The 25,895-nt window shown below is 37.4% G+C and overlaps 1 protein-coding gene across 1 annotated transcript; it reads left to right on the top strand.

Annotated features, from left to right (window-relative positions):
- Positions 1–2,623: 2,623 nt before the first annotated feature.
- On the top strand, positions 2,624–25,220 carry LOC134658660 (uncharacterized). Its single transcript, XM_063514312.1, has 5 exons — positions 2,624–2,701; positions 9,410–9,469; positions 19,753–19,848; positions 20,756–20,881; positions 21,696–25,220. The coding sequence occupies exons 1-5, from the start codon at positions 2,699–2,701 to the stop codon at positions 25,218–25,220; spliced, it is 3,810 nt and encodes a 1,269-aa protein (XP_063370382.1). The 5' UTR covers positions 2,624–2,698.
- The last annotated feature ends 675 nt before the right edge of the window (positions 25,221–25,895 follow it).

Here is a 25,895-nt window from a genome sequence, read left to right as displayed (position 1 = left end):
TCGACTCGAAAGTCTAGCGGCTAGATTCATTGATCTAGTTGTGGTTGGTAGGTATAGTGTAGGTCTAGTGTTCGCTGGATGGGTAGCTACTGTTTAGGCACCGTAAAGGTGCCTATATAGTTTGCTCCCCACTGGGTAATTGTGCTTCAACAGTTTTTATACCTACCTAATACATTGTACATATTTAATGTACATTTGTATAATACAAAATACCGATACGGACAAAGTGTCATAAATATGTGTAAAGACCGTATTGCCCATTGGTAGTGTATCCGTATTTTTGGCACTTTGTGTCCATATCGATACTATAATTTCAAACGTGACTATACGTATTATACAATAACTAGCGACCCGCCCCGGCTTCGCACGGGTTAACAAACTATACATATACCTTCCTCTTGAATTACTCTATCTATTTAAAAAAACCGCATCAATATCCGTTGCGTACTTTTAAAGATCTAAGCATACATACAGACAGACAGACAGGGAAGCGACTTTGTTTTATTCTATCTACTGATGAAGTACGAGCGAAATGCATGCACGAATGTTAACTAAATGACGATTGATGTCAAGTATAGGTTCTAATTGGCCTCGTAGTCTATTGTGTATAATCAGTATAATCACTATAATGTACCTAGAGTTAGTTTCAGTGAAATAACTAACTCGATAAAAGTTGAACATAATGTTACATTACATAATAATAGAAAAGTTCGCACCATTGTAAACCGAAAAGAAAGGTTAAAGCAATTAGAAGTGAGCTAACATTATTTTCTGTTTCGATGTAGGTATTTTAATCAGCACTGCATCATCACACGCGAATGGTTTTAATTATAATTAAAACTAACATTTTGTGTTGTTATTAGTTGTATGAGAAACCGCCAGGAATCCATTACTAAATAACTCAAAAAGTCTGTAATAGCTGACGATGTACAATAGGCTACATGACTAATTTTCATCGATCGGATTTGTTTTTAGGATCAAATGTCTATATGGGACCCATTGCATTAAAGTAACACAAAAGTCAGAAATTGTAATCAAAGGCCGACAGTCGCACTTCACTCGCGAAACGCCCTATACAAAACGGCAAGGGAACGTCAAGGTCTCTAGGAGCCCATCTTGTAGTATGGACAAAACAAGAAAATTGCGTTTAGGTATGTCGGTGAAATATTGCGTTTATGTATATACGTAGTTGCTATACAATATTTTTTTGGATGAAATGTAAGGAATCGAATGGTACTCTTACTTTTATCGTTTTTGGAAGTTAAAAAAAAAACTTAAATTTTGAAACTTTCAGGTCCTGTATTTTTGTAATTTTTCAATATTTTATTTTAATATCCACATTACCCGACTTTCAATCCGGAGGTCGCGGGTTCAAATCCTGGCTCGTACCAATGAGTTTTTCGGAACTTATGTACGAAATATCATTTGATATTTACCACTAGCTTTTCGGTGAAGGAAAACGTCGTGAGGAAACCTGCATGCGAAGAAATTCAAAGGTGTATGTGAAGTCCCCATCCGCATTGGGCTAGCGTGGGGACTATAGCCCGAGCCCTCTCGCGCATGAGAGGAGGCCTGTGCCCAGCAGTGGGACGTATAAAGGCTGAATTATTATTATATTATTATTATTATCCACATTATTGTGATAAATTGCTCGTTTGCTATCTATTTTACTAGATTTTGTTATAAAATTCAACATGTGTCAACATCCCTATTGTATTATCATGCCGCGATCAGAAAGGGATTAGAAATAACAGATTTCCATACACTTACGTCAAAATCAATATGGATTGACAGCTATCTCAATCCCTTTCTAATCGCGATTCAGTAATATTTATTGAAATAAGGTATACGTACTGATGCTCGACGCGGTCCCAGTACATGTCATCTTGAAACTTAAGTCATTGTCAATAGAGGTGACAGCAGGGTGTCATCTATTGGGCATTAGCATGTCGAGCACTAGTACGTTTACCTTAGTACTTACGATAAATTACATCAGTTCATAAAATACCAGTCTTCGCAGGCAGGATCACCACCAACTACCTATAGTCTCTGTTCAGCCATTTTTTTAGTAATTATTTTGCCAAAAGAAAGGCCGTCCAACGACCAAAACGATTATAACTAGGTTCTTAAACCGCGAAATTACGAATTATGTAAATGCTAAAGTCACATGTCGATGTGTAACCGTGGTTTTCTGCGGCCTGCGGTTGAAGAGAGATTCGCCAAATTACTAGAGATACCTCTATGGAATGCGTTACACATGACATGAGACAACTTGTGCAATAATATGGACCGAGGAAAGTTAAGGCCACGTACGAAACAAACAACTTGATTTCTGACCAATTAAGAACCCTTTTCACATTTACTACCTACGTCATTGCCATTATATTAATTTAAAAAGTATAATTATTATGACTCTGTGAAAACGTTCTATGGTGAGGTTCACTATGGTCACAAATGAGTTGGTTCGATTGTACCTTAGCAATGCGTTATGACAATCTGAAACCTGAAATTTAGATGCTTGGAAAGATACTCGTCATGCGTTGCATTGCAAACCAATAAATAATACACTCAGCCGCTGTTCCCTGAAAAAGATGTTTACAAATTTTATTTACAAAACTTTATTTTCTGTTTTTCAGAAATTTTAATCAACAGAAGAAGGAAGCACTAAACCTCAGCGCACACTGGCTCGACTACAATCATGGTTCGTATTGCCTGCTTACATTTATTTTAAATAAATAAATAAATATTATTACACAAATTGACTAAGCCCCACGCCCACGGTAAGCTCAAGAAAGCTTGTGTTTGTGGGTACTCAGACAACGATATATATAATATACAAATACTTAATTACATAGAAAACAACCATGACTCAGGAACAAATATCTGTGCTCATCACACAAATAAATGCCCTTACTGGGTTTCGAACCCAGGACCGCGGCTTCACAGGCAGGGTCACTAGTGTCACTACCCACTAGGCCAGACCGGTCGTCAACCCGGTCGGTTTTAGCAGCAGCAATTTAGATTCAGACTTCACTAGCATTTCTGAAGATAAGATAAGATAAAGATAAAAGATAGTTTATTCAAGTAGGCATAATTACAATGCGTTTATGAAGCACGACATTTCTGCCGCAAATGTCAAAAATCCGGGCAGCAACATCGATCTTGATATTTGCGGCAGTAATCAGTCGGCAGTAATGTCGCGCTGCATTACTGCAGCAGTAATGCTGGTGTTGTTGGAATGCTGGTACCTTTATTGACATTCACATTATTAAATTTGATATTTCTCCTGCACACCAACATTTCTTAAGAATAATGATTGTATCAATAATTAACTCTGATAATTATTAGCTTAATATCATTCGAAAATGCTTTACTAATTTAATGAATAGTTTTGTGATTTACGACACGTAAAATGCTCATAAATATCTGCTCGGACTTACTAAAGTTTGTAAAGATTCCATTCAGATGTCAACGGCAGCTGCATTACCCTCGTGCCGCCCACCGTACAAAATTATAGCCAAGGAAGTTTGAACCTTGTTGTATTTTTAATCGGGTTGAATTTCATTTGTTCGAAAATTTTACGAGACAAATGAAATGCTACCTTCTTTGTTATTAATTAAGGTTGACATTCCATCGAAACTGAGTGTACATCCTAATGTACATTGGGCGGCACGAGGTTACTGTTGGACGTCGTTGTTGTCGCCGCTGTATCTTATTTATTTAAGGGTTTAAACTTTATTGCACAAAACATATACAACAATATACAAATGGCGGACTTAATGCCAAATGGCATTATTTGATTGGTTAAAAAAAATGCTATAAGTACATAATGTCAAACCTCTTACGCGGCACAATCTGGGGGCACGGTAATGCCCCCGCCAAGTCGAGCAAAACAAAGAGGCACGGCCGTACCATCCTTTTCTCGGAGCGATTCAAGCCATTTTCGACGTCCTGTAATTTTGTGCTGGCTGAAGCTAGAACCCTGAATTTTCAGTAATCTATAGGGCTTAACATGCTTAAGATATATTCTCAAAAACATTCAATTTGAACTTGTAGTTTAAGAATTATTGTATGTCAAAGTTCCTTAATTCGAAATTAAGGAACTTTGACATATTGATACGGTTTTAACACCCCCTCGCACTGATTAAATTAACCGACTTGGTTTCACATTACCGTTACCGTTACCGTTACCGTTACCGTTAAGTGACTGCGCCAGCCAGCAGTTCTGCTGCAAGGACGCAGAAGCGTTGGTCACACAAGAGAGGGAGGGACGGAGAGGCTCATCGAGCTTGCTCAAATGCACGCGCTGGCACGATCCAGGCCGTCGGTCAGAGGCGTATGCTACGGTATGCTAACAACCACCGTCCAGACAAACCTGTTCCGAGCTAGGGCGTGTATTAGGGCCTACTCGTGTATTCCTCCCATCATCTGCCGCCCCGGCATGCTCAACTGACCTTCCTGCCCGAGACACCGGCGAGCCAATAATACAGGTGGGGAGTGTGGGGCTGGTGCAGTCGAGGATAGGAGTTGACGGGAGTAGAAGAACCAGACCGAATACCAGCATCGTGCCCAGTGTAAGGGATATAGATAAATACTAGTGTAAATATATAGGTAAGAAGGGATGGTGACTGCGATTAATTTGCGTTCATTGCTCTTAGGTTTTTTGTGAAGCCGATTGTAATTTTCACGTGGGTTGTTCAATCACTGGTCCGTCGTTCTCGTCACGCTGGGACTTCGGTATTAACAGTTTTCGTGAGTTCGTGATTGACTTTCTTCAAGGACTTCTTCTCATATATGGCTTTCGTATTTTCTTAGTTTTTTTTTACCCGCCACTGTCCGTTGCCACTTGCGAGAACCAAAACTTTGAGGATGCAGAAGGTATTTTCTACCGTGGCCTTGCTAGTCTCCATACAATATGTTTCTTCTGTAAAGTAGGGGTTTTGTATGACAGCGGGATGATGGCAGCAATGGCGACGCCGCGCTATGTAAATATTCGAGTTTGCACGGAGATTGTCCTTAGCGTTTCGTGAGCTCGTGATCATCCGGTTTGGTTTCAATCAGTAGCATATCTCAGTGTGTCGATGCTTGTTCCTTAATATACTGGATATACGCCGTAATAGCGCGCTGTAAATGACGAAATTACGAGATTTTAACTATACCCACCCATTTTTGCCATTTCAGGCGCGATCGTTGTGTTTAATTCCGCTTTCATGTACTATGGGTTGTTCCTAACGGACGACGTTCAGTGGCTCGCTTGTCCTGAAATAATTGTCTCAAGGTTCTTTTCTTCAGATACCCGTGTCTTGCCGTTGTTATTTGACGTCTAGGGGTTGCTAAGATTTTTGGAGTGGCGCAATGCCGATGTACCTATAGTGTCTACAACTACATACTAAGACTACAACACTAAGAAATAATCACGCTTATCAATCAACACTGCAAGAAAGTGACAAAACAATAGGCAACACTCGAACACTTGACTCTAGGTTAAACCCAAAATACAATCACACAAAATGGAATCACCACCAAATATTATTCATACTTATTATGCACTAAACACTGTCAATGGTAGGTATGTCCTCTTTTGTTCCGTTCATGTTCATAAATATCCGTATTGTTCATAAATAGCCGACTTATACTTACCAAAACCAAAACCAAAACTTAGTACTTAAATACGACTGGGATTTGTAAGGTGTCATCAGGCTTAGGTCCCGCTTAGAAAAGTGATCATTTATTTCTGTTCTTGTGCTAATCCAGTTTTTCATGTAGCAGTAGAAATAATTTGGGCAATTCCGAAATAACACTTCGATGATTGTTTATGTCTGACCACACTAGGCATAGACACTTTTAGCACAAATAAAAACACAAAGACACTGTCACTTTAATAAACAAATCACTAATTTAAAAGTGTAAGAGATATTATGGGTTCAAAGATTGTACAGATTTAAACAAACATTAGGCTTGGTTGCTTTTGTCCGGGAATGCTAACAAAAAAACATCTTTTGGCTCATCTCATCTGTGCAATTTAGCGGCCTGTACCTACTTTTTATGGTTATATGGTCAGCAGATGCGTTTAAGGGAAGCGTAGTTGTTTTTTTTCTAAACTCGGCCTTTATTTTAAAACTGTGTACCTATTGCACCATCATTTTAAATTGTTTCCCGTAATTCAAAGCCCCCGAGCGATGTCTGAGCACCAGATGGCCAAAGCTATAGGCTGCTTTCTCCTGGTTTTATTGACTTGATATTCCCAGGATCGTAGATAAAAAGAAACTTACGAAAATAACACTCTGAACACTCATAATGTATAGTAAATTAACTATTAAGTACGTTTACCTTAGTTCGGTGCGTACTGCATTTAAGAGATGCCTATTTGATACATCGCTGGAGAAACTTGGGTTCACCCGTGACCACTTTTGGTGCTGCCCGGGTAATGCCGATACATATATTCACACATATATTCACATTATAGGTGCCAGTAGTTTGAAACATTTGTCTAATCTAATGATCCCTGTTATTTGCTGCCAGCATCATCACAAATTCCAGGTTATTGGCCCTTAAATATGTACCTAGTATGTATGTGTGACTAGGCGCAAATGACGCAATTAGGCAATCCTTACGGAACACGGTGCGTATGCGCAAATCATCTCGCATCAGACTCCAAGGGTGATTCGGTGGGGAAGTATGTAGAACGCGAGTGCGGCGATCTTTACTGTAAAACTCAAGTAAAGGGCACTGCTGCCTTAACCCTTACGCAATATTCATGCATAATTATAGTAGGTACTTATATGCAAATTGGAACAATCTCACCGGGGCCACCCGCCAAGTTACGGCACATGTTGTTGCAAATGTCAGCCTGTGTCGCACGCACTGATGATAGATACACACTGCACACACACACGTGGAAAAATACCTATATATATGTAAACACACTGCACAAGTACACACTCGTCAAGATTGATAAAAATCGCGAAAATGAGCAGTTATAAAGCGGCTAGGTCGCGTCAAGGAACATAGACCGTCGCGTCGGCGTGAGTCGGTCAACTCGGTCAGTTGCACATCTGCGCGATCAGGGGATCTATTGTTTCGTCCCGGGGTTTTACAATTTTAAGGGATAAATGGACCCGCACAGATGCGTCCGTCTTCCACGGCGTGTCAAACGAGACTCCTAACCGACTTGGTTTCACATTACATCTCAAAACTTTTTTGTAGTAGAAGCGTTGCGAGACTTGCAACTTTTTACATGTAATGTTTTTGATGGGATATAATTGACATAATATGATATGATATTGTCATCATAATCGTGCACGCAGTACAGTCAGGGCCGGATTAACCCTAAGGCAGAGTAGGCAACTGCCTATGGGCCCCGCCTCGGCTAGGGGGCCCCGGCGGCCCCGCGCTCGTAAACAAAATATTTTTCCAAATAGCCAAAATTCATTAAAAAAAAATTATGGTACCTACTCATACCTAATGTCCAATATCAGTTTCTCAGACACAGAAACATTAGATGATTATGAACCCAAATTATGTTATTTTATAGCTTTTAAAGTCTGTAATGTCGAGCTCAAATTTCAGGCTCTCGAGGGCCTAAAACCTCATCAATGGAAAGTCAGAAATGTGGAGATTGCTGAGCTCGATCTTCAGCCTCACTTGTTACCTCAATTTTTGGTTTGTCTTCCAAATTTCCTCTGGCTCTAGCTGAGCTTATCCTGAAACACGGCTTTGACCTCGCATGAAAGCACGCCTCACTGGGGAACTTCGGATTTTTAGGCCCGGCCCGGCCTTTTTAACACGCTTTCACAATTATTTCACAAAAAATTTCGCGCTCGCTGCGCTCGCGTTTTTTGCTGTTTTTCAGGTTGACTCTATACCTACATGCTAGCTTAACTGGTGAATGAAATGTCATATATACATGTAAAGTCTATATTATTACGTTAATTTTAATCATGTGGCTTGGCGTATGGTCTTATGGTCGGACAATCGCTGTTCAGCCTGGCAAAATATTTAACCTTTTGAGAAAAAAAAGGGCTCTCCCCACACTTGACGCAAAAAGGAATCGGCAAAAACTGATAGAAAAAAGCTTTATGTCCACGCAATAAGAGCGAAAAAGACATCGCTCGGCATGTTCGGATCGGCTCAACTGACACCTGAAGGTTGAAATTAAAATCGCAAACTTACATCCTTGTACTGAACAACTGAACATTATGTATGTAGAATTGACTGTAAGGGGGCCCCGAGCATTGCACTGCCTAGGGGCCCCGACATGCTTAATCCGGCCCTGAGTACAGTTGAGTCACTTTATAAACTAAGGGCTTTATAAATTATTTAACTCTACATTTATATAGTTAACAAAGATTGCAATGTTAAATATAAGCTAATAAATTACCATTTAAGTCGATAACGATCAACAGTCGCTGACATAGCATAGAAAGTACTTACGCCCGTGAAACGTTCAATACTGCCCTACGGTCGTTGAGATAATATGGTATTTAATAAATTATTCGCATTTTATTTCATAAATATTATTAAATTGACGTTTCCTGATTTGAAAACATATATCTTATATTCATTTAGTGGGATTAATTTTATGCGCCATGCGTGCTTGAGTGAAGTAAATTGTATGGATACGTAATTTAATTACTTCTAATTTGTTTTAGACAAATGGTTTTAAAAGGTTTTATTCTCTAGTTAGCATAATATTATTATAATGCTTTTAAATTTTTACAATTGAAAACTAAAACATATTTTTTGTCTGTCTGTCTGTCTGTTACCTCTTACTTACGACTACCGAGTACATCGAGTATAAATGGCAACTTCCTAAGTTAATTGACTAAAGACAGCACTTAATAATAATTAACTACAGACAACTTTCGTATGATATAGGATAATCTAGTCCAGAATAAGGACTGACTAGAAACTAGTAAATGACCTGGAGACATAATAATCTTGACATAGACACTGATTACGCGACTGCTATGCAAATATGTCTATAAATAGGCGGTCGTAAATAAATACTGGAGCACTGGAATGAAAGCTAGAGGTGAAAATTGGATTATAATATCGGATGAACATTCAGGGCATTTTCTAATTTAAGTTAAGCACTATAGGGATGTCGATATTGTCAATTGTAGTCACAATTAATTATTTCACATCAACCATGAAATAAAGCACTAGAAGGGAAAAACGTAAATCAGGTACCTACTACCTACAGTTAAATATATTTTTTGGACGTAGAGCGAGCTGCAAAATTGCATTGAAAATCAGCGCTCGCTGAGTCTCATCGTCCGCTACACAAATACCTATTTGGTAATTCTACCTGATTTTTATATTGTGCATGCACTTAATCTTATTTAGTTAATAAATATCTTTTGATTTATTAAGTATTATTTTTATAACATTGGTTGTTTGTTTCCAGTGGGCGCGAGTGTGGCTGGCGCTGACCATATCCGGCGCGTACTCGCAGACTACGCATACGGTAACTTATCATACAGGCATCGGAGTTTTTGTCGCATGGTAAGACTAATAGCAAGCTATGGAGTCGACATTTGCCATAAATGTAAACTCTTATTCATACTCATACTCATGATTAATTTTATTTAATATGAGAACAGATTACTAAATAGTTACTACGTATATAAGTTTAATTTATTAAACCTCATTTGTTGCAGTAAATGTATGTTTCAATTGGGCGAGTTGTACTTCACAACTCAAGCACACTATAGCAGATTTTTCATAGTCACATTGTAAATCGTTGTATGGCTCTATCCATGCCAAAATTGCAGCTATTTCTGGGTTAGGCATAATAATTAATTATGGAATATTCCTGAACGTATTTACCACATACAGATATAAATAACTACTACGTTTGCAATCACCAGTGATTGACACATGACAAATACTAATCAATTTTATCAGCGGTCAGTACCTACATGACATTAGGTCTTTCGCAGCGATGTAGTTTGTATAGTTGTATGTTAAAATAGTTGAAGTTATGAATTCATAATGTAATAGAAAAATATTTATTATATAATTCGACTAAGATAATATACACGACCGACCGCTCTAAAGGCATTTTAAGATAAATTAAATAAATGAGTATGAGTATGAATAAGAGTTTACATTTATGGCAAATGTCGACTCCATAGCTTGCTATTAGTCTTACCATGCGACAAAAACTCCGATGCCTGCTTATCAAAATATCTTCAATATGCCTAACATATATGCGGGTCAAACAGATTACTGTGTTATCGTCTTTCCTGTAGACATACACAAGAGTTAAGGGCTATAAAGGTTAATTTTCTTATTTAACCCTTATTATTTATTATTTAACCACGTGAAAAGGTCCTCCTTTTATTTAGAGAAAAATGTACAGTTCGCGCGAACACACTAGTTTTCTCTCCTGTGGGCAATAGTTAACAGCTTGTGGGCATGTAAGTAATGATTTGATCATAGTTCTCTAAATAAAAGGAGGACCTTTTCACGTGGATAAGGGTTAAATAAGAAAATTAACCTTTATAGCCCTTAACTCTTGTGTATGTCTACAGGAAAGACGATAACACAGTAATCTGTTTGACCCATTGCCCTTCACAAAGAATGGCCAAAGGGGTATGCAAACCCCCGCGTTTATTTGTAGCAATGTGTATTCAAAACTTGCATTTCATTCATTTTAGTGATTGTACACTTTTGTTTTTCATCGTAACTTCTGTTTTACTCATTTCCTCAAAGGTTAACTGGACGAGATCCCATAGAGATAAGTTCGCCTTTATTGTATTTAGTTTACTCTGTAACTGTGTTCCTCATGGTTTTATTTCTATATGCAATAAAGTATATATATACATACATATGTACCTATACATACACAAATTATATAATATAGACTAAATTCCTTGCACCTCTGTAGTCGGCCATGTATTATCCATCGAAATGACTCATCGGTGACGTCCGACATCATATAGTTTGAAAAAACATTTTTGGTGATATTTAGTAAATGCTAGGAATCCTAGATTCAAACGGATCGAAGCATCGAACCTTGTCCGGAGAAAGTGACGCACATACGTATATAAACGACGTTGCAGTATCGCTTCCTGCTTGCAGTGGTACAATGGAATCTGCATAAATCAGACCCGAGCTACAGGAGGGAGCGAGGCCATGCATTTACTACGTATCGCGTAATACACCCTTTAAAACAAAGTCACCCGCCGCGTCTGTCTGTATGTTCGCGATAAACTCAAAAACCTCTGAACGGATTTTCATGCGGTTTCCACCTATTAATAGAGTAATTCTTGAGGAAGGTTTAGCTGTATTAACCCGTGCGAAATCGCTAGTAAGTAATACATTATTATGCTTAGAAAAGTTAGAAGCGGTCTACTTCTAACTTTTCTAAACAATTTGAGCCCGTTTCATGAAAACTTGTAACTTAAAACTCAAGGAAGTCTCTTTGGTAATATGAGCGGAACTGAACTGTGCGTCTGCCTAGGTACTGTCAATATTATAAATAATATATTATCGAACATTTTATATCAGTGAAAAAAAAACAACATTAATTATGTTGTAAAGTCATGTACATAGTAAATCCAGCTGTTATTCAATAAAATACAAGTCAGACCATGAAGGGCAGGGCTGTAAGGGCACGCAAGTCAAGTCTTCTTATTTAATAAATAATAATTCATAATTATAATATTAAAAAAATGATGAGTAGTGAATACCGTTCGAGTTTGAAGAGCAATCTCTTCAAACTTTGCCAGACAAACGATTGTAGGTATGTCCAGATCTCAATTAAAAACAAATATGTATTAAGTAATTACACACGAGAAGTACTCGTATCAATATCAATTTCTTCACGGCAACTTACCGCGATGAAAAGCGCAAGTGACTTACACCACGCTCGCTCGCGCGTGCCATCTCGACTTCTCCACTATTAATAACAATCCGATCTTATTGTCTATTGTTTATTATCTATGGCTCTCTATTATCTCTGGTACAGCTGTTCGGTTTTTTGTGTTAATTAGCGAGGTGGCGTAACTCTCTTGTTTTAAGTTTCGAACTGTAATTGCTTTTGTGATGGATGCGTTTTGGAGACTGTTACGTGCTATTTTTGGTTTAATTCTATTATTTTTAAAGATATAGTTAATGATACGTTAACAATATCTCATTTCTAATCAGGCAATACCTACTTATTATTGGTTACTAAGATAAACAATGGAACATCACTTTCATTACAATAATTAAATATTTTATTGTACCTAACTTATTTATGAGATTCCTTTATCATAGTAAATAGCTATTAAATACACGGATGTAGCACTACGAAATATATTTATAGTTATAATAAAACATATTTATTGCGCACCATATAATAAAAAGATGAATACAGTAGATACTTAAAACGCTTTACAATAAAGGGAAATGAACTGCAGGGATACTTACTACCGGCAGCTGGTTTTATTACGTTATATCATAGTTTCAGAATAGGTACCGGTAGATAAACAAAACAATCATTTCCCCTTTATCTTACTATCACTATATATCTACTATTATGTATAAAGCTCTAAAACCAACAAGCTTAACCAGAACAGTTTAAGGGCCGATTTAACTAAACTTAAACTAACATTGCATAATGCTTACATAAAGCTCTCGGTTCCGAGTGAAAGGAACTTCCTATCTGTCTGTCTGTCCGAGTGATTGAGCGCCTAAACTGTACGACAGGTGGAATACCTTCCTTCATTGTTGAGTTACTGCTTCAGTGTTAACTTTCCACACCTACTTATCATCGTATCAATTCGGTATTTGTTAAACTGTCTAGTTGTCTGTATTTTTGTTTTGAAAAAAAAATTATGATCACTGAACATCTGAATTCTGAATTTATTAAGTGACCTTAAGGATTCAAATTCCATATTTCTGAAAGAAAAAAATTAGGTAGGATTCTTTCTTTACGTTTGGCGTTTGTTTCTTGATTGTCATCTTGGCTAGGACCTTAGGTCGTGTTTGTACTTATGTCTCTATATAAGGTCAATTCCGTGGCTATTCCGTCCATTAGCGTTTTTATCGAACAGCGAACAAATAGTTATTTGTACAACAAGTGATCAAAGTTTGATATTTCTTCGAGTGCTTATTTTGAGTCCCGTGCAAGCGAAAGATTCTATAATAGATTCACGAGCGTAGCGAGTGAATCTAATTTAGAATCTTGAGCGTAGTAAGGGACTCAAAAGCGCACGAGATGTAAATAACTTTGATCTCGTGTAGTACACAACATTTTTCACCTCAGCGCAGTGAGAACATACCTATTAGACAACTTGAAAAATGTAATCCTTCTTCATCACTTAATACCTGCACTCATGTTTTCTTAAGATATACAAACAATTAAGTTTAATTACCGCAATGGAACACAAAAACAAAACGTAATAATAAATTCCAGTAAAATAATATAGAAATAACAAACATTAACTGACACTTCAATCGACCATTTTTTTTTTGTAAAAAAAATCTTTGTAAGATACGGTCCGAATTGCGGATACGTACTATTTGTCAACTATGGTAGAAATTCTTAAAAGTAAAATAATTAATTTTGCGTGATGATCTGTGTATTTTTTGAGTTCGTTATTTTAATTGTACAATAAAATACCTAAAATATCGTATTTTATCAGTTTTTATCAAATCTTAAACTTTATTTTTATTTATTAATTATTAAGAATTCATACTCGTACGTGGTTTGGAACGATGCGGTCTGAAGTTTTTCGGGGGTCTATTATAAACCGTGAATATACTGTTGAATGTCGTTTTAACTTTTTTTGTCTGTTTCTTTTTGCTAACAGTGTGAAAGGGACAGAGATAATAGAACCCAAGTATTTCGATCTTTTATTAGACCCCGCATGTTGAAATGACATTTGACTATAAAGGTCACTTGAATGTCATTTTGTCTCACTCAGTGAGCAAAATCGCATTTTGCTCACTGTTTTTAAGAATCAAAGTACCCTTGTTCGAGCTGCTGAGGTGAAAATGTATATATATATATTCATCGACAAAGCAGCGATTGCTTTTATTATCAGCAATCAAAAGCAAATGGTTTTTTTTCCTACGATTAAAAATCAAAGAAATATACCCTCGTGGACGGAATAGTCCCTATGACGGAATTAGCCACATTGACCTTATATGGGGCATTATCTATGAAAAGGGACCTTATTGTCGATGGCGCTTACGCCGCACAGCGTCGGGCGGCATTGTATTTATATCGGAGCATCGTTAATAATGGCGTAAGCGCCATCGACAATAAGGTCCCTTTTCATAGATAACGTCACATATAAGTAGTCGTAAAAGCAAGTGTAACGCCGCCGCGCTCAACACACATATCATTACCGTACACATCTTTGTTCCACTTCCTGCAGTGTATTGTAATGGAGATTCCGGTGTCATTATGAAGGAGCAGTTTACAAGCAAAAACTGATCGATGATTTCCTTTGTGAAATTATGATCGCTCTAGGTGAGACGAATGTAGAGACAGTCGTGGTATAAATAAACTTTTTCATCACACTTATTGTATTGTACGGAATATTATTACGAGAGAAAAGCGGCGACCCCAGGTCCGGCGCATTTTTAATCCAGCGTATCTCGCTAGCGGTACAAAGAGGGAACGCCAGCAGCGTACTAGGTACATTCAGCCGGGTACCTATGGCCTAAATGCATACAATACCATTAATTTTTATATTTACCTAAGTATATTAAGTTTGTAAATTTCTGTACCTAATAAATGAACACTATAACTAATTTGATATTTTAACCTACCTAATCGCACCTAGCAATCGCTGTGGGCCAATGCCTGGATAACGCTAGTGATATGGTGATGATGATGATGCATAGATTATTGAATTTTAGGGCGCTTATATGCCAGAGTTATATTTTGTAATAACATCGATAAATACTACGAGTGACATACTACAGCTACAGTGGCAGGGCTGGTCATACCTCTGAGTTTGACAGTTGAAATCATGATGAAATAGGTAGATCGCTCAGGACGGCGCTTATGGTTTGTGGTAACTGGGTATTCAAACGTCAACATTTTACAACCAGAGTTCAAGGCTCGGAACCGGTTTTTTCTTCATACAAAAAATACCGGTATTATTACGTTATTTTCTGTTCTTTGGTTTATTATTTCATTTTTAATGGGACAATCTAATAACAGCTAGCGGTACAGAGAGGTAACGTGTAATGGGGTCCATGCCACAGGCCGAACTGTTGGACGGGGCATTTCTTTTATGATTGGGTCTTTTATAGGTTTTTTGTAATTTAGTATTTATTAGTTTTTAGGTTTAATTTAGTTTTATTTTATAGATAAGTTAGTTTATTTAATTTTTTTTTGAATGTACAATTACTTGTAATCATAATAAATAAATATCCTTTCCGTTTAATTACATCTAATAATAATATGAAGTTGTAACCTAAATACATAATTGAGTCCTACGTAAAGCGCATAAAATAATTAAAATGATTGGGTTATTGGATTTTACAAAAAAACCGGTTTCGAGCCCTGCCAGAGTTACTACTTATGTACTGAGTCATCTACATCAACTTTTAAATTCGAAGAACGAATTTTAGAATTAAAATGTCTTCTACGACCAATAGCTTTTTGCTGATACCAACTGATACGTTAGTATAAATAATACCTATACATTGCACTAGATAAAACTATGACATTGGAAAATATATTGCGGTACGTAATAATAAATCAATCCGCAGGTACACCTGTCTTTTCAGCTGAGTTAGAGTGATTTATTTCTAATAAAATCTACAAGGTAAGTTCTACGAGCTTTGATAGCAATAAAAGATAGGTACCACTAGTAATGGATAGGCACGATAGAAGCGCGATTAAAAGCACGTATACTTATCTAAGAAATATTTGCAGTCACGTCACCACTTTAAGATTTAAACTTGCAAAATTGCCCGTAAAATGACCGGATTCTATATGATATGGGTCGTTCGTACAAAAAATATTGAAGTATAGTAGATACAAAATATTCTAAGAGCAACGAAACAAAGGACAGATTTAAATGTATAACAATTAACTTTCAAATAAACGTAGGCTTTATCTAAAGATAAATATAACTTACAGTGACTCTACGACTAACTGACTTATATGACCGTATACCTACCTTAAATACTTCCGCCATTCTTCCCCCAAGTGCAAAACCTAGACATTGCCTTTGAAATGTTCACTTTCATGCGCTCCGGGCACTTTTACTCTCGAGCAACTTATTCGCATAGTTCCAACATCGAACTAGAAACTAGTATAGTTGGATCTAAAATTACTTTGAATTGTTATGGTCTTTGAGACCACGTATAAAGTGGTTATTAATTGCGTTCGGTTATAGTTTTAAAAGGGCAGCTTATAAGGAGATCGCGGATTATTTTTCAACAGAAACATAAGGCTTATTTCTTACTGAATGGGTTCAGAGTTAGGACTGTTTAGAACTGAGGAGACATGCCTTCCGCGAGTGAAAAGCCACATGTGTTTATGGTTTCCTGGTCTTCGGTTGGGCTTTAAACACCGCTTGTAGAATGCGGTGTAATGAAACTTTGTACTATACTTGGTCAACCAGATCTTGACACTAGAAAAAGGCGGCAAATTTGAAAAATGTAGGCGCGAACGGATATCGTCCCATAGAAAATTTGAATTTCGCGCCTTTTTTTACTGACGAGATTTGGTTGACCAGCTATATATTACAATCCTTAAAAAGCACGTTTATTTTTAACGCCAAGTCAATCTGAATCAGAAAAGACGCTAAGCATTTTACATTTAGCAAAACAAATTGCAAGTCGTCATGATTTAACGAAACTTGATTTAAAAAGGTAGAGTTGAAAAGCTCGAGCAATTGAAATGTATTACGTAAGTGACGGGTCAGGTTTGTTGGTAAACAGAGTGGCGTGTAAAATGTATGTTAAGTAGGCCGTTTGCTCGTCGGGTGATGGGCGGCAATGATTTCTTGATTGGACATGAATTGACTGATTATTGAAATATAAAAAGCTACATATAGTTACGTAGAGTCTGTGCGTAGAATGTATTGGATCCCATACATTTCACGACTCTTCTCTTTCCGCACAGACTCTAGTTACGATTGAGTAAATAAAAAAATGTAGCTATAGTTTTTTTTTTATATGTGATAATATTTACGAAATGTCTTAGAAGCTTAGAACCTCACCTGATGACCAGTCAGCAGCAAAAGTTGCTAAGCGGGCGAGGTGTTCAAAATTACCTTGACGCGCTTTTATTCGCTAAAGTCGCGTCAAGATCATTTTGAACACCTCGCCCGCTTAGCAACTATTGCTGCTGACTGTATAGTATACCTAGATCAGAGATGGGCAAAATTTATTCGAATGACGAATAACGAATAAGAATAACAAAATTTATCGCGAATGACGAATAAAAATGTCGGATGATTATTCTTATTTGAATAAATTATTCGTCGAATAATTTATCCGCGAATAATTTATTCGTCGAATGAATTGCCACGAATAATTTGTTTATTCGAATACCTTATTAACTTTTCACGGTTTAGAAAGATTGGCAACTGTGATGTGCAATGCAACTACCTAAATAGTTACTGTAAATATAAATGCGTTGTGAGATTTGCTCTGAAGCAAATAGCTGCTAAGAAAATTTGGTGTTCTAGGTCAAGCCAGAAAGTCACTAACTTTGTGTGTGAGTAATTCATTGTTCACGCTAATCCTTTTTTTATTATACTATTTTTTATCTTTTAACCTTTAACTTCTGAACAAATATACACTAAAAACAAGTCATATGAAACGTGTTATTATCCGTGTTGTTTATTTGAATGGAATAAGCCAAAAACTTAAATATTCTTCGTGGATTTATTCGAATGAAATAACGAATAAATCATTCGTCATTGGAAAAGTGGTCGAATGATTCATTCGCGGATGAATTATTCGCGAATGAATCATCCGCGGATGAATTATTCGCGAATGAATCATCCGCGAATAAAAACATCGTGAATTATTGTTTATTGGAATGATTATTCCGATAAAAGTTTATTCGAATGATGCCCATCTCTGACCTAGATGTACCTATTTTAATATTACCTAGGGCAGTAAAGTAAGAAATGTCGCTCGGCTTGGCCTCGGTTGACAATTCCATGTGATCTGATCTGAGGTTCTGAGGCTTTCTTATTGACTGGCGGAGGTGTGTATACTACTTTTCTGTTCGACTGAGACGAAAACTGGCATCTTGGTTTAGCGCAACGTGCCGCAAGTTGACGCTTTCCACACGGAGAACAGAAAAAATCCACTTCAGATCAGAGAACTCATATTTTTAATATTGCAATATTGCAATTAAATAAGTACCCATTATAAATGAAAAATGAAAATGAAAAAATATTTATTGGTTTTGTACAAGTATTGCTACAATATAGGTTGGGATCTTCTTTTAACCTTTTAACCGCCAGCAATTTTTGATCGAGCGTGCTCGTGTCGCCACCGACAGTAATTGTACCACGCAGAGTAAGGTTGGCATAGTTACGGGAGTTATAAATGTGCTGTAAAAACTAAATCAGATCTTTGTCTTATTTATCAGACTGTGGCGAAATGATTGGATATGTAATGTCTTATATATCAGACTGTGGCGGTTAAAGGGTTAATATGGCAATTACCAATTATATACTTAAATCAAACTTCACATGAGATTTTTTGACAGTGTCCCATTTTCACACTTCGCAAAAAACCTGAGAGGTAGTCCTACTTCTTTTTTAGAAAACACTTCCGGTAGGTAGACTTTTTGATGAGTAAATGTATAGATAGTTTAACCATACTTAATACTCAAAGATACCTGAGGCTATAAAATGCACCATAAAATAGATAAATTTAATTTAAACAAGTAACATTCAACACTTCTCTTTGCATGTTAAAGTAAGCGTCTAACGCCCATACATGAAAAATAATAACTCGATCGCTTCCGACTTCCAAAACAATTATTGATAATAATAACTCTCACCATTACGTCAGTGTGTGTTTTACGCAACACAATGACATGGATATTGAATTGTAACGTTATATAAATATTAGAGTAATCTAATCTTTATCTCCGAAGTGGACCACCTGTTAAGTAACCGACGAAACTTTTGTTATACAAGGAGACACGCTTATGATGGTGTCAATGGTTGTGTATTACATAGCATAATGAAATTACGTTTGAGGGCATAGTATTACATTAAATTATCGGTAATATACCTACCTACCTACTCAAGAGACTCCACATTTATTTATTTATTTATATGAGCCTAGAGTGTCCCACTGCTGAGCTAAGGCCTCCCTCCTCCCTTCTGCGTATCCCGGTCTTGACCCGTCTAGCATCAGTTCCTGTCAAAGGCGTCGAGGTCATCCCGCCAACGCCGTCGAGGATTGCTGCGACCTCGAGTTCGATCTTGTGGGGCCCAATTGGTGGTTGATTTAGCCCACAAGTAGGGTTTGCAATCCGGATCCGAAATGTATGAAATTATCCAGGAACTGGATCCGGATCCGCGGATCTTCCCATACATTTCAGATCCGTCGTGCAAACCCTACCCACAAGTCATCTGGCATACGGCAAACGTGCCCAGTCCCACTTCAGCTTGACGGCTATTTCAGCCACGTCAGCTATTTGGGTTTTAGACCCAAACCCAAATAGACTCCACATAGTAAACATATATTTAGTCCATATTATTCTAAGTTTCAAACTATTATATTCTGGTTTATTAATGTATTGCAATTATTTTGCAGAAAATTCAGCAGAACGGTGTTGACTACGAGTGGGGCTGGCAGCTGACGCCGCAGGGAGACGGCACTGCCGGACATTACTATGTCAAACTGCCGCAGGTAACATTTTTATTTACGTTATAACGTAAGTGATCGTTAATTTTCCAGCAATATTGGTACAGCATTGTTGGTTAAAAGCATCTGTATGCCCTACTCTAGGTGGAATAGATAATTAGGGTTAATAACAGTAATATTAACCTTAACCAATCCTCTCCCTAGAAAAAAATTGAAGAAAATCCTTTATTTTTACTATGCTGCACCAGAATTGCTGGAAAATTAACGATCACTGCTTATAATACCAAATGGTGATCACCAGTACTTTGCAATTTTAGAAATAATCATTTATTTACAAACAAGATATTTACAGTGGTATTACTAAAATTTTGATACCAGTCCCTTCAACATTGTACTTTGTTTCCTTTTCCAAAGGTAATATACTAGCAGAGACTTTTGTATGTATATGTTGTATGTCATGAACTGCAATTTTGATAACAATTTGACAAAGACCGTAATAGAGAATCAATTGAAGTGTTTCCAATTATTTGCAGCTTTTATCCAATAGGCTCCAGATCCAGATCGTCTGCATACCTAATAAAACTATAAAAATATATCTATAGTATATCTTTTTAATTTATTTTTGTCTGTTACCTTCCGTGATTATTTCTCACTTGATGTTTTCATCGAAAGATCAGCGCTGGAAGTCGCCAGCAACATGCTGAGATGGGGCCATTTCGTTACACTTTATTTTCATTATGTACTTTTTGTGTTATTATGTGTATCGTCTGTGTGTTTACGAATAAAAAACTATTCTATTATAGATGGTCAAGCAAATCTTGTCAGTAGAAAAAGGCGCGAAATTAAAATTTTCTATGGGACGATATCCCTTCGCGCCTACATTTTTCAAATTTGCCGCCTTTTTCTACTGTCAAGATCTGGTTGACCAAGTATATATTATTTACTATTTCAGAACGAGCAGGAAGTTCGTTACGTGGCCGACAACACCGGTTACCACGGCGCCATCTCCGTGAACACAGGCACACACACCGCGAGCATTGCGCTTGGTGAACGCGCGCTACAATTCTCCAATACGCAGGTTTGTTGTACTCATTTTTCGATAATTGTAAATTTTAACAATAAATTTTTAATTGTTAATTTCTGGGCAGGCTCGCTCCATCGTAGGCCACGTCTTCGCCTCGGCTAGTCTGTGGCCATGAGTAAGCCCATGTATAACGAAAAAAAAAAATAAAAAAATTACAAGCAGAAACGTCTGCGAACGATGCTATTAAGCTTAGGATAAATTTAAAAGTGGAAAAATTGCTGTCTAATTTTATTTATGTGTATATTTTCGATGCTTAGGAGTTTCGGTTCCGTACAACTTTGGCGAGTAAACAGCCATGCCCCGGCCACGTTAAGTTTGCACTGACTTGCCAGAGAAGCCTTTCTTGACGTAGCACTAAAATCTCTAACCTTCAACATTGACGGCTGTGTGAAGTCGTTTATTTTTTGCAAAAAAGTCACAGTTTTCAATGTTATGTCTATAGAAATACTACATTCGTCACCCTCTTTTCACTTTCTCTCATCTACTCAAAGGTTAACTGGAAGAGATCCCTCATAGGGATAAGTTCGCCTTTGTACTTCTCACTACTTGTATATTATTTTTAATATGTCTTTTTGTACAATAAAGAGTTTACTACTACTACTACTAAATACATATATATACGAATCTACGTTTAGAGTTTGATAAAAAAAAACTATAGGAACCAAAAACGTTGATACCTCACGCATCTACTTATTATGCATTAATTTCCATTTTAACTAGACAAAGTCTAAATAATTAGGGATTGATCTGATGCTATTGCTATGATATGTGCTATGGATTAAGTTTTAAAACAATTGTCTTGTTTCAGTCGCCCGTAACGACACAGCTGTACCAAGTATCGCCGTCCAACGACAATCAAACCCAAGCACCCGCCACTCCTGCGCAGCCCGTCGAGATATATCTCCTTCAACAACAGTTCTCCGGCGACCAACAGTTTCCACAAGCAAATGTCCAATACACGATACCCAACTACTACTACAACAACAATGTACCTACACCAGCCTACTACAACATACAAACTCTCCACCCTATCCAACTAAACGAACAAATTAGTGATAAAGAAACGAATTTCGAGACGAAGCAAAGTGAAAGCTCGAACCCTCTTCAAACCAAAGAGGATAATGCTGAGCAAGATCATGAACATCTCACAACCAATGTTGTTCAAGTGTTCAAGGATCACAATTGCACTAACGAAGAAGAAATCCCTGAGGAACATAACGACAACTCAGAAAAACCTGCTCGTGTATATGCTGAAACTCCTACCTATGACATTCGTAATATTAATGGAAATTACGGTCTAAGAAGCACTGAGAGACCGTTGTCGTATCGGGGAGCTGTCCATTTCAAAGTTGAGGCTCCTCGAGGCAATGCAAGGAGTGAAAGATATTATTACAACGAAGTATCTACGACTATTCGCAGTGTGACAACAGAAGATGATAGGATTTCTAGACTAGTAGCTTCGACACAGGATATAATATCGAATGAAGATCTGCTCAAAATTAATCACGCCGCTGAAAAACAGACCAATCTGCATAATGATGACATCATTAAACCAAAGCCACGATTCAGCTTGAAAGCAGAACAAACTCGATATGACCACTATTCCACTGTATCACCAAATACTCAAAGAAACAGAATCACTGAAGATACTCGATTTGACCACTATTCCACTGTATCACCAAATACTCAAAGAAACAGAATCACTGAAGATAATCGATATGACCACTATTCCACTGTATCACCAAACACACCAAGAAACAAAATTACTGATGAAACTCAATATGACCACTATTCTACTGCCCAGCCAAATACTCCAAGGAACGAAATCGCTGAACAAACACAATATGACAACTATTCTAATGTGCCATCTAATACTCCAAGAAACAGAATCACAGTCAGAGCTAAAATACAAAACATTGTTAACAGCGAAATAGAACACTTGGAGAATGACCAGAAGAAAGAGAATGTTCTGAAAACAAATTCAAATCAATACACATTTGCCTCGCCTATAGTTGTTCAGGATTCTAATTATAACAATTTCAAAGACCAAATTGTTAACAATTTAGTTTCAACTATGGTTCCCTACTTGCAAGACGGCTACGAGATTGTTGGAGTGAGAAATAGTATTGATGAGAATTTAACGAATAGTAAAGACAGTCAGGACAGACAATCTTCTTCCGAGGACCTAGTCAATGTAACCCCAAGACCTGTAAGCCAGAAGTATCTTGCTCCTATCACTGTTGCTTTAAGACTTTACAATGCGAATGACTCTGGAGCATTCAACACTGTGGATGATCATGAAGTTTCCGATAGCGAAGTCGTAACAGATATAGTGAAAAGCCCACACAGGGAAAAGACTGTTGTTGAAATCCAGCAATCCATTCCTTTGAGCATTACTCACATAAATGATGTTCAAGTACATGAGTATTTAGATGAAGGTAGGAGTAATAACAAGGGACCATTAGACTTTGCCAAGTCTTTATATAATACTTACGTTGACGCTATGAGGTCTAAGGACTCTTATGGACAGAAGAATAACCGGAATAACGCTAATTCAATTACTGATCAGCAAAATGATTCCAGAGAACAATTAGAACAAAGTGAAAATGTTCAGACTGAAGTCGAAATTAGACCCAATGAAGATAGTAATGAGAGAAATGAATACGCAAGGCCTTATTATAACACTTACAGCGTAGATCAAGAGCACCCAATTATTCAACCGATCATTATTGAAAAGGAAGTACCGGTCACTAAATTCGTTGACAGATATATAGAGAAGGAAGTACCATATCCAGAAAAAGTGGAGGTTGTAAAGCATGTGCCGGTAGATAGGCCGGTTGCTGTACCGGTACCATACGAGAAAATCGTTGATAGACCAGTTGAAGTCACCCGTTTCGTCGATAAACCTTACCCGGTAGAAGTACCGCATTTATATCCGGTGCAGGTACCCTATCCGGTAGAACACAAAATTTATGTCGACCGACCGGTGCACATCCCGTATCCTGTAGAAAAGGTTGTTGAAAAACAAGTCGTTCATCAAGTCCCTGTACCTACCCCGGTAGCCGTGCCAGTAGGAGTACCCGTCGAAAAGAAAGTTTTGTATCCTATCCCAATAGAACACCGGGTCCCATATCCTGTGACGGTAGAGAAACCAGTGACAGTTGAGAAAATAGTGCACAAAGAGGTACCGGTTCCATATGAAGTTGAGAAACGGGTACCCTACCCGGTACATTACGAGACTAAAGTTCCCGTCCCTTACCCAGTGGAAAAAAGAGTACCGTACCCAGTTGATAGGGTTGTCGAAAAACCGGTAACAGTTACGAAATATGTAGAGAAACCGGTACATATCGAAGTACCAGTGCCACAGCCAGTACCGGTTGCAGTACATGTTCCTCAACCTTATCCCGTTGACAGATTTGTAGAGAGAAAAGTGCCTTACCCGGTCCCAGTTGACCGGATTGTTGAGAAAAAAGTACCATTTCAAGTCCCGTACGCTGTTGAAAAAGTTGTCGAAAAGATTGTCGAAAGGCCTGTAGTCGTAACTAAATATGTTGACAAGCCTTACCCAGTTGAAAAGCGCGTGCCGTATCCAGTTGAAAAAATTGTAGAGAAAAAGGTGCCTTACCCGGTCGAAGTGCCGGTCCACGTCAAGGTTCCTTACCCGGTGGAAAAGAAGGTTGAAAGGCCAGTGTATGTGCCTATTAGGGTGCCATATCACTTTGAGAAGCCACAAGATTACTACACCTATGCATACCCGCACGGCGCTGAGCAGACACAAAATGTTCCCAAATATCAGCAGTTTGCCGAACAACGCAAGCAAGCGAGTCCAGCGCCAAATTTAAATCTTAACGAAATACGACACAACGACCAAAAGGCCCAACAATCGTACGCCGCTCAATACAACCAATACGTAAAAGATTTAAAAGACAGAAAGCCTGCTTCTTCTGTCCAGACAACGCACTGGGGGAATTTATATGCGTCGTCCTACCAGTATATCAATAATACACCCAAGTTTGAAATCCAAAAGAACCCAGCACTCTCTAATTACATTCACTATTTAACCAATAACAATAACAAAAATAACATTCACTATTTAACCAATAACAATAACAAACAAAATGAATACTACGGTCCTCCGCCAGTTCGTAATGAGCAACAGCATTGGGGTCAACAGAATAACAACTATTTTAACCCTAATGCGGAACAATTGAAATTGCGGAGAGCGGACAGAACGCCGAAGGTATCGAATTTAAGGATAGAATATGGGTTTAAGCCTCCACTGATCCCTAGCACTGAGATTGATCTAGATGGTTTTCCAGTTAAGAAAGATTAGAATTAATGTCTGTAACAAATACCCATGGTCATACAGTCAGGTTAAGGAAAATTTAACCAAATAAGTTCTGACGTGATATGGTAGGTACTTACAGGAAGTATTCGTTTACAAACTTACTTCGTCCCAGATTTTCATTCATCGATTTGTCAAAGTACCGATGAATTTTGTAAAAAGTCAAATCATAAACACAGTTTTTCTGATAGCAGGTAGAATTATTAAGGCCACTCTTGCCTTGGAGCTATAGATACTTAGGTAGGTACACTTAATTTTTAAACAATTTATTTGGTTTATAATTTTCTGAAGCATTATTTAGTAGGATTACATACCCGATTAAATATGTAGTCTGTTTATTGGTGGTCGACAAATATGATTACCGTAGTTGGCATCCGAAAATGCGTATGTGGATTAGTGGATTTAGTGGTGTTTTGCGGGAAAGAATTTGGAAGCATGCCTATATAATTTGTGATACAATTAAGAGGCTCAGACGTAGTATAATACCATATTATTATTAACTTTTGTACATAGTGTAATTTGTATACGTACTTAACCTATAAAATTGTTACTTGTTGTATTTTAAACGAACGAAATGTTCAAATTTGTTTTTATATTTGAGAGATACGATGTGTGTTCAGAGTTATAAACAATACTCAATTATTGTAATTATTATTCAAGTCA

This window comes from Cydia amplana, chromosome 23 (assembly GCF_948474715.1).
Source record: "Cydia amplana chromosome 23, ilCydAmpl1.1, whole genome shotgun sequence".
NCBI classification, from domain to species: Eukaryota; Metazoa; Arthropoda; class Insecta; order Lepidoptera; family Tortricidae; genus Cydia; species Cydia amplana.
This window is presented reverse-complemented; position numbering and strand designations above follow the sequence as displayed.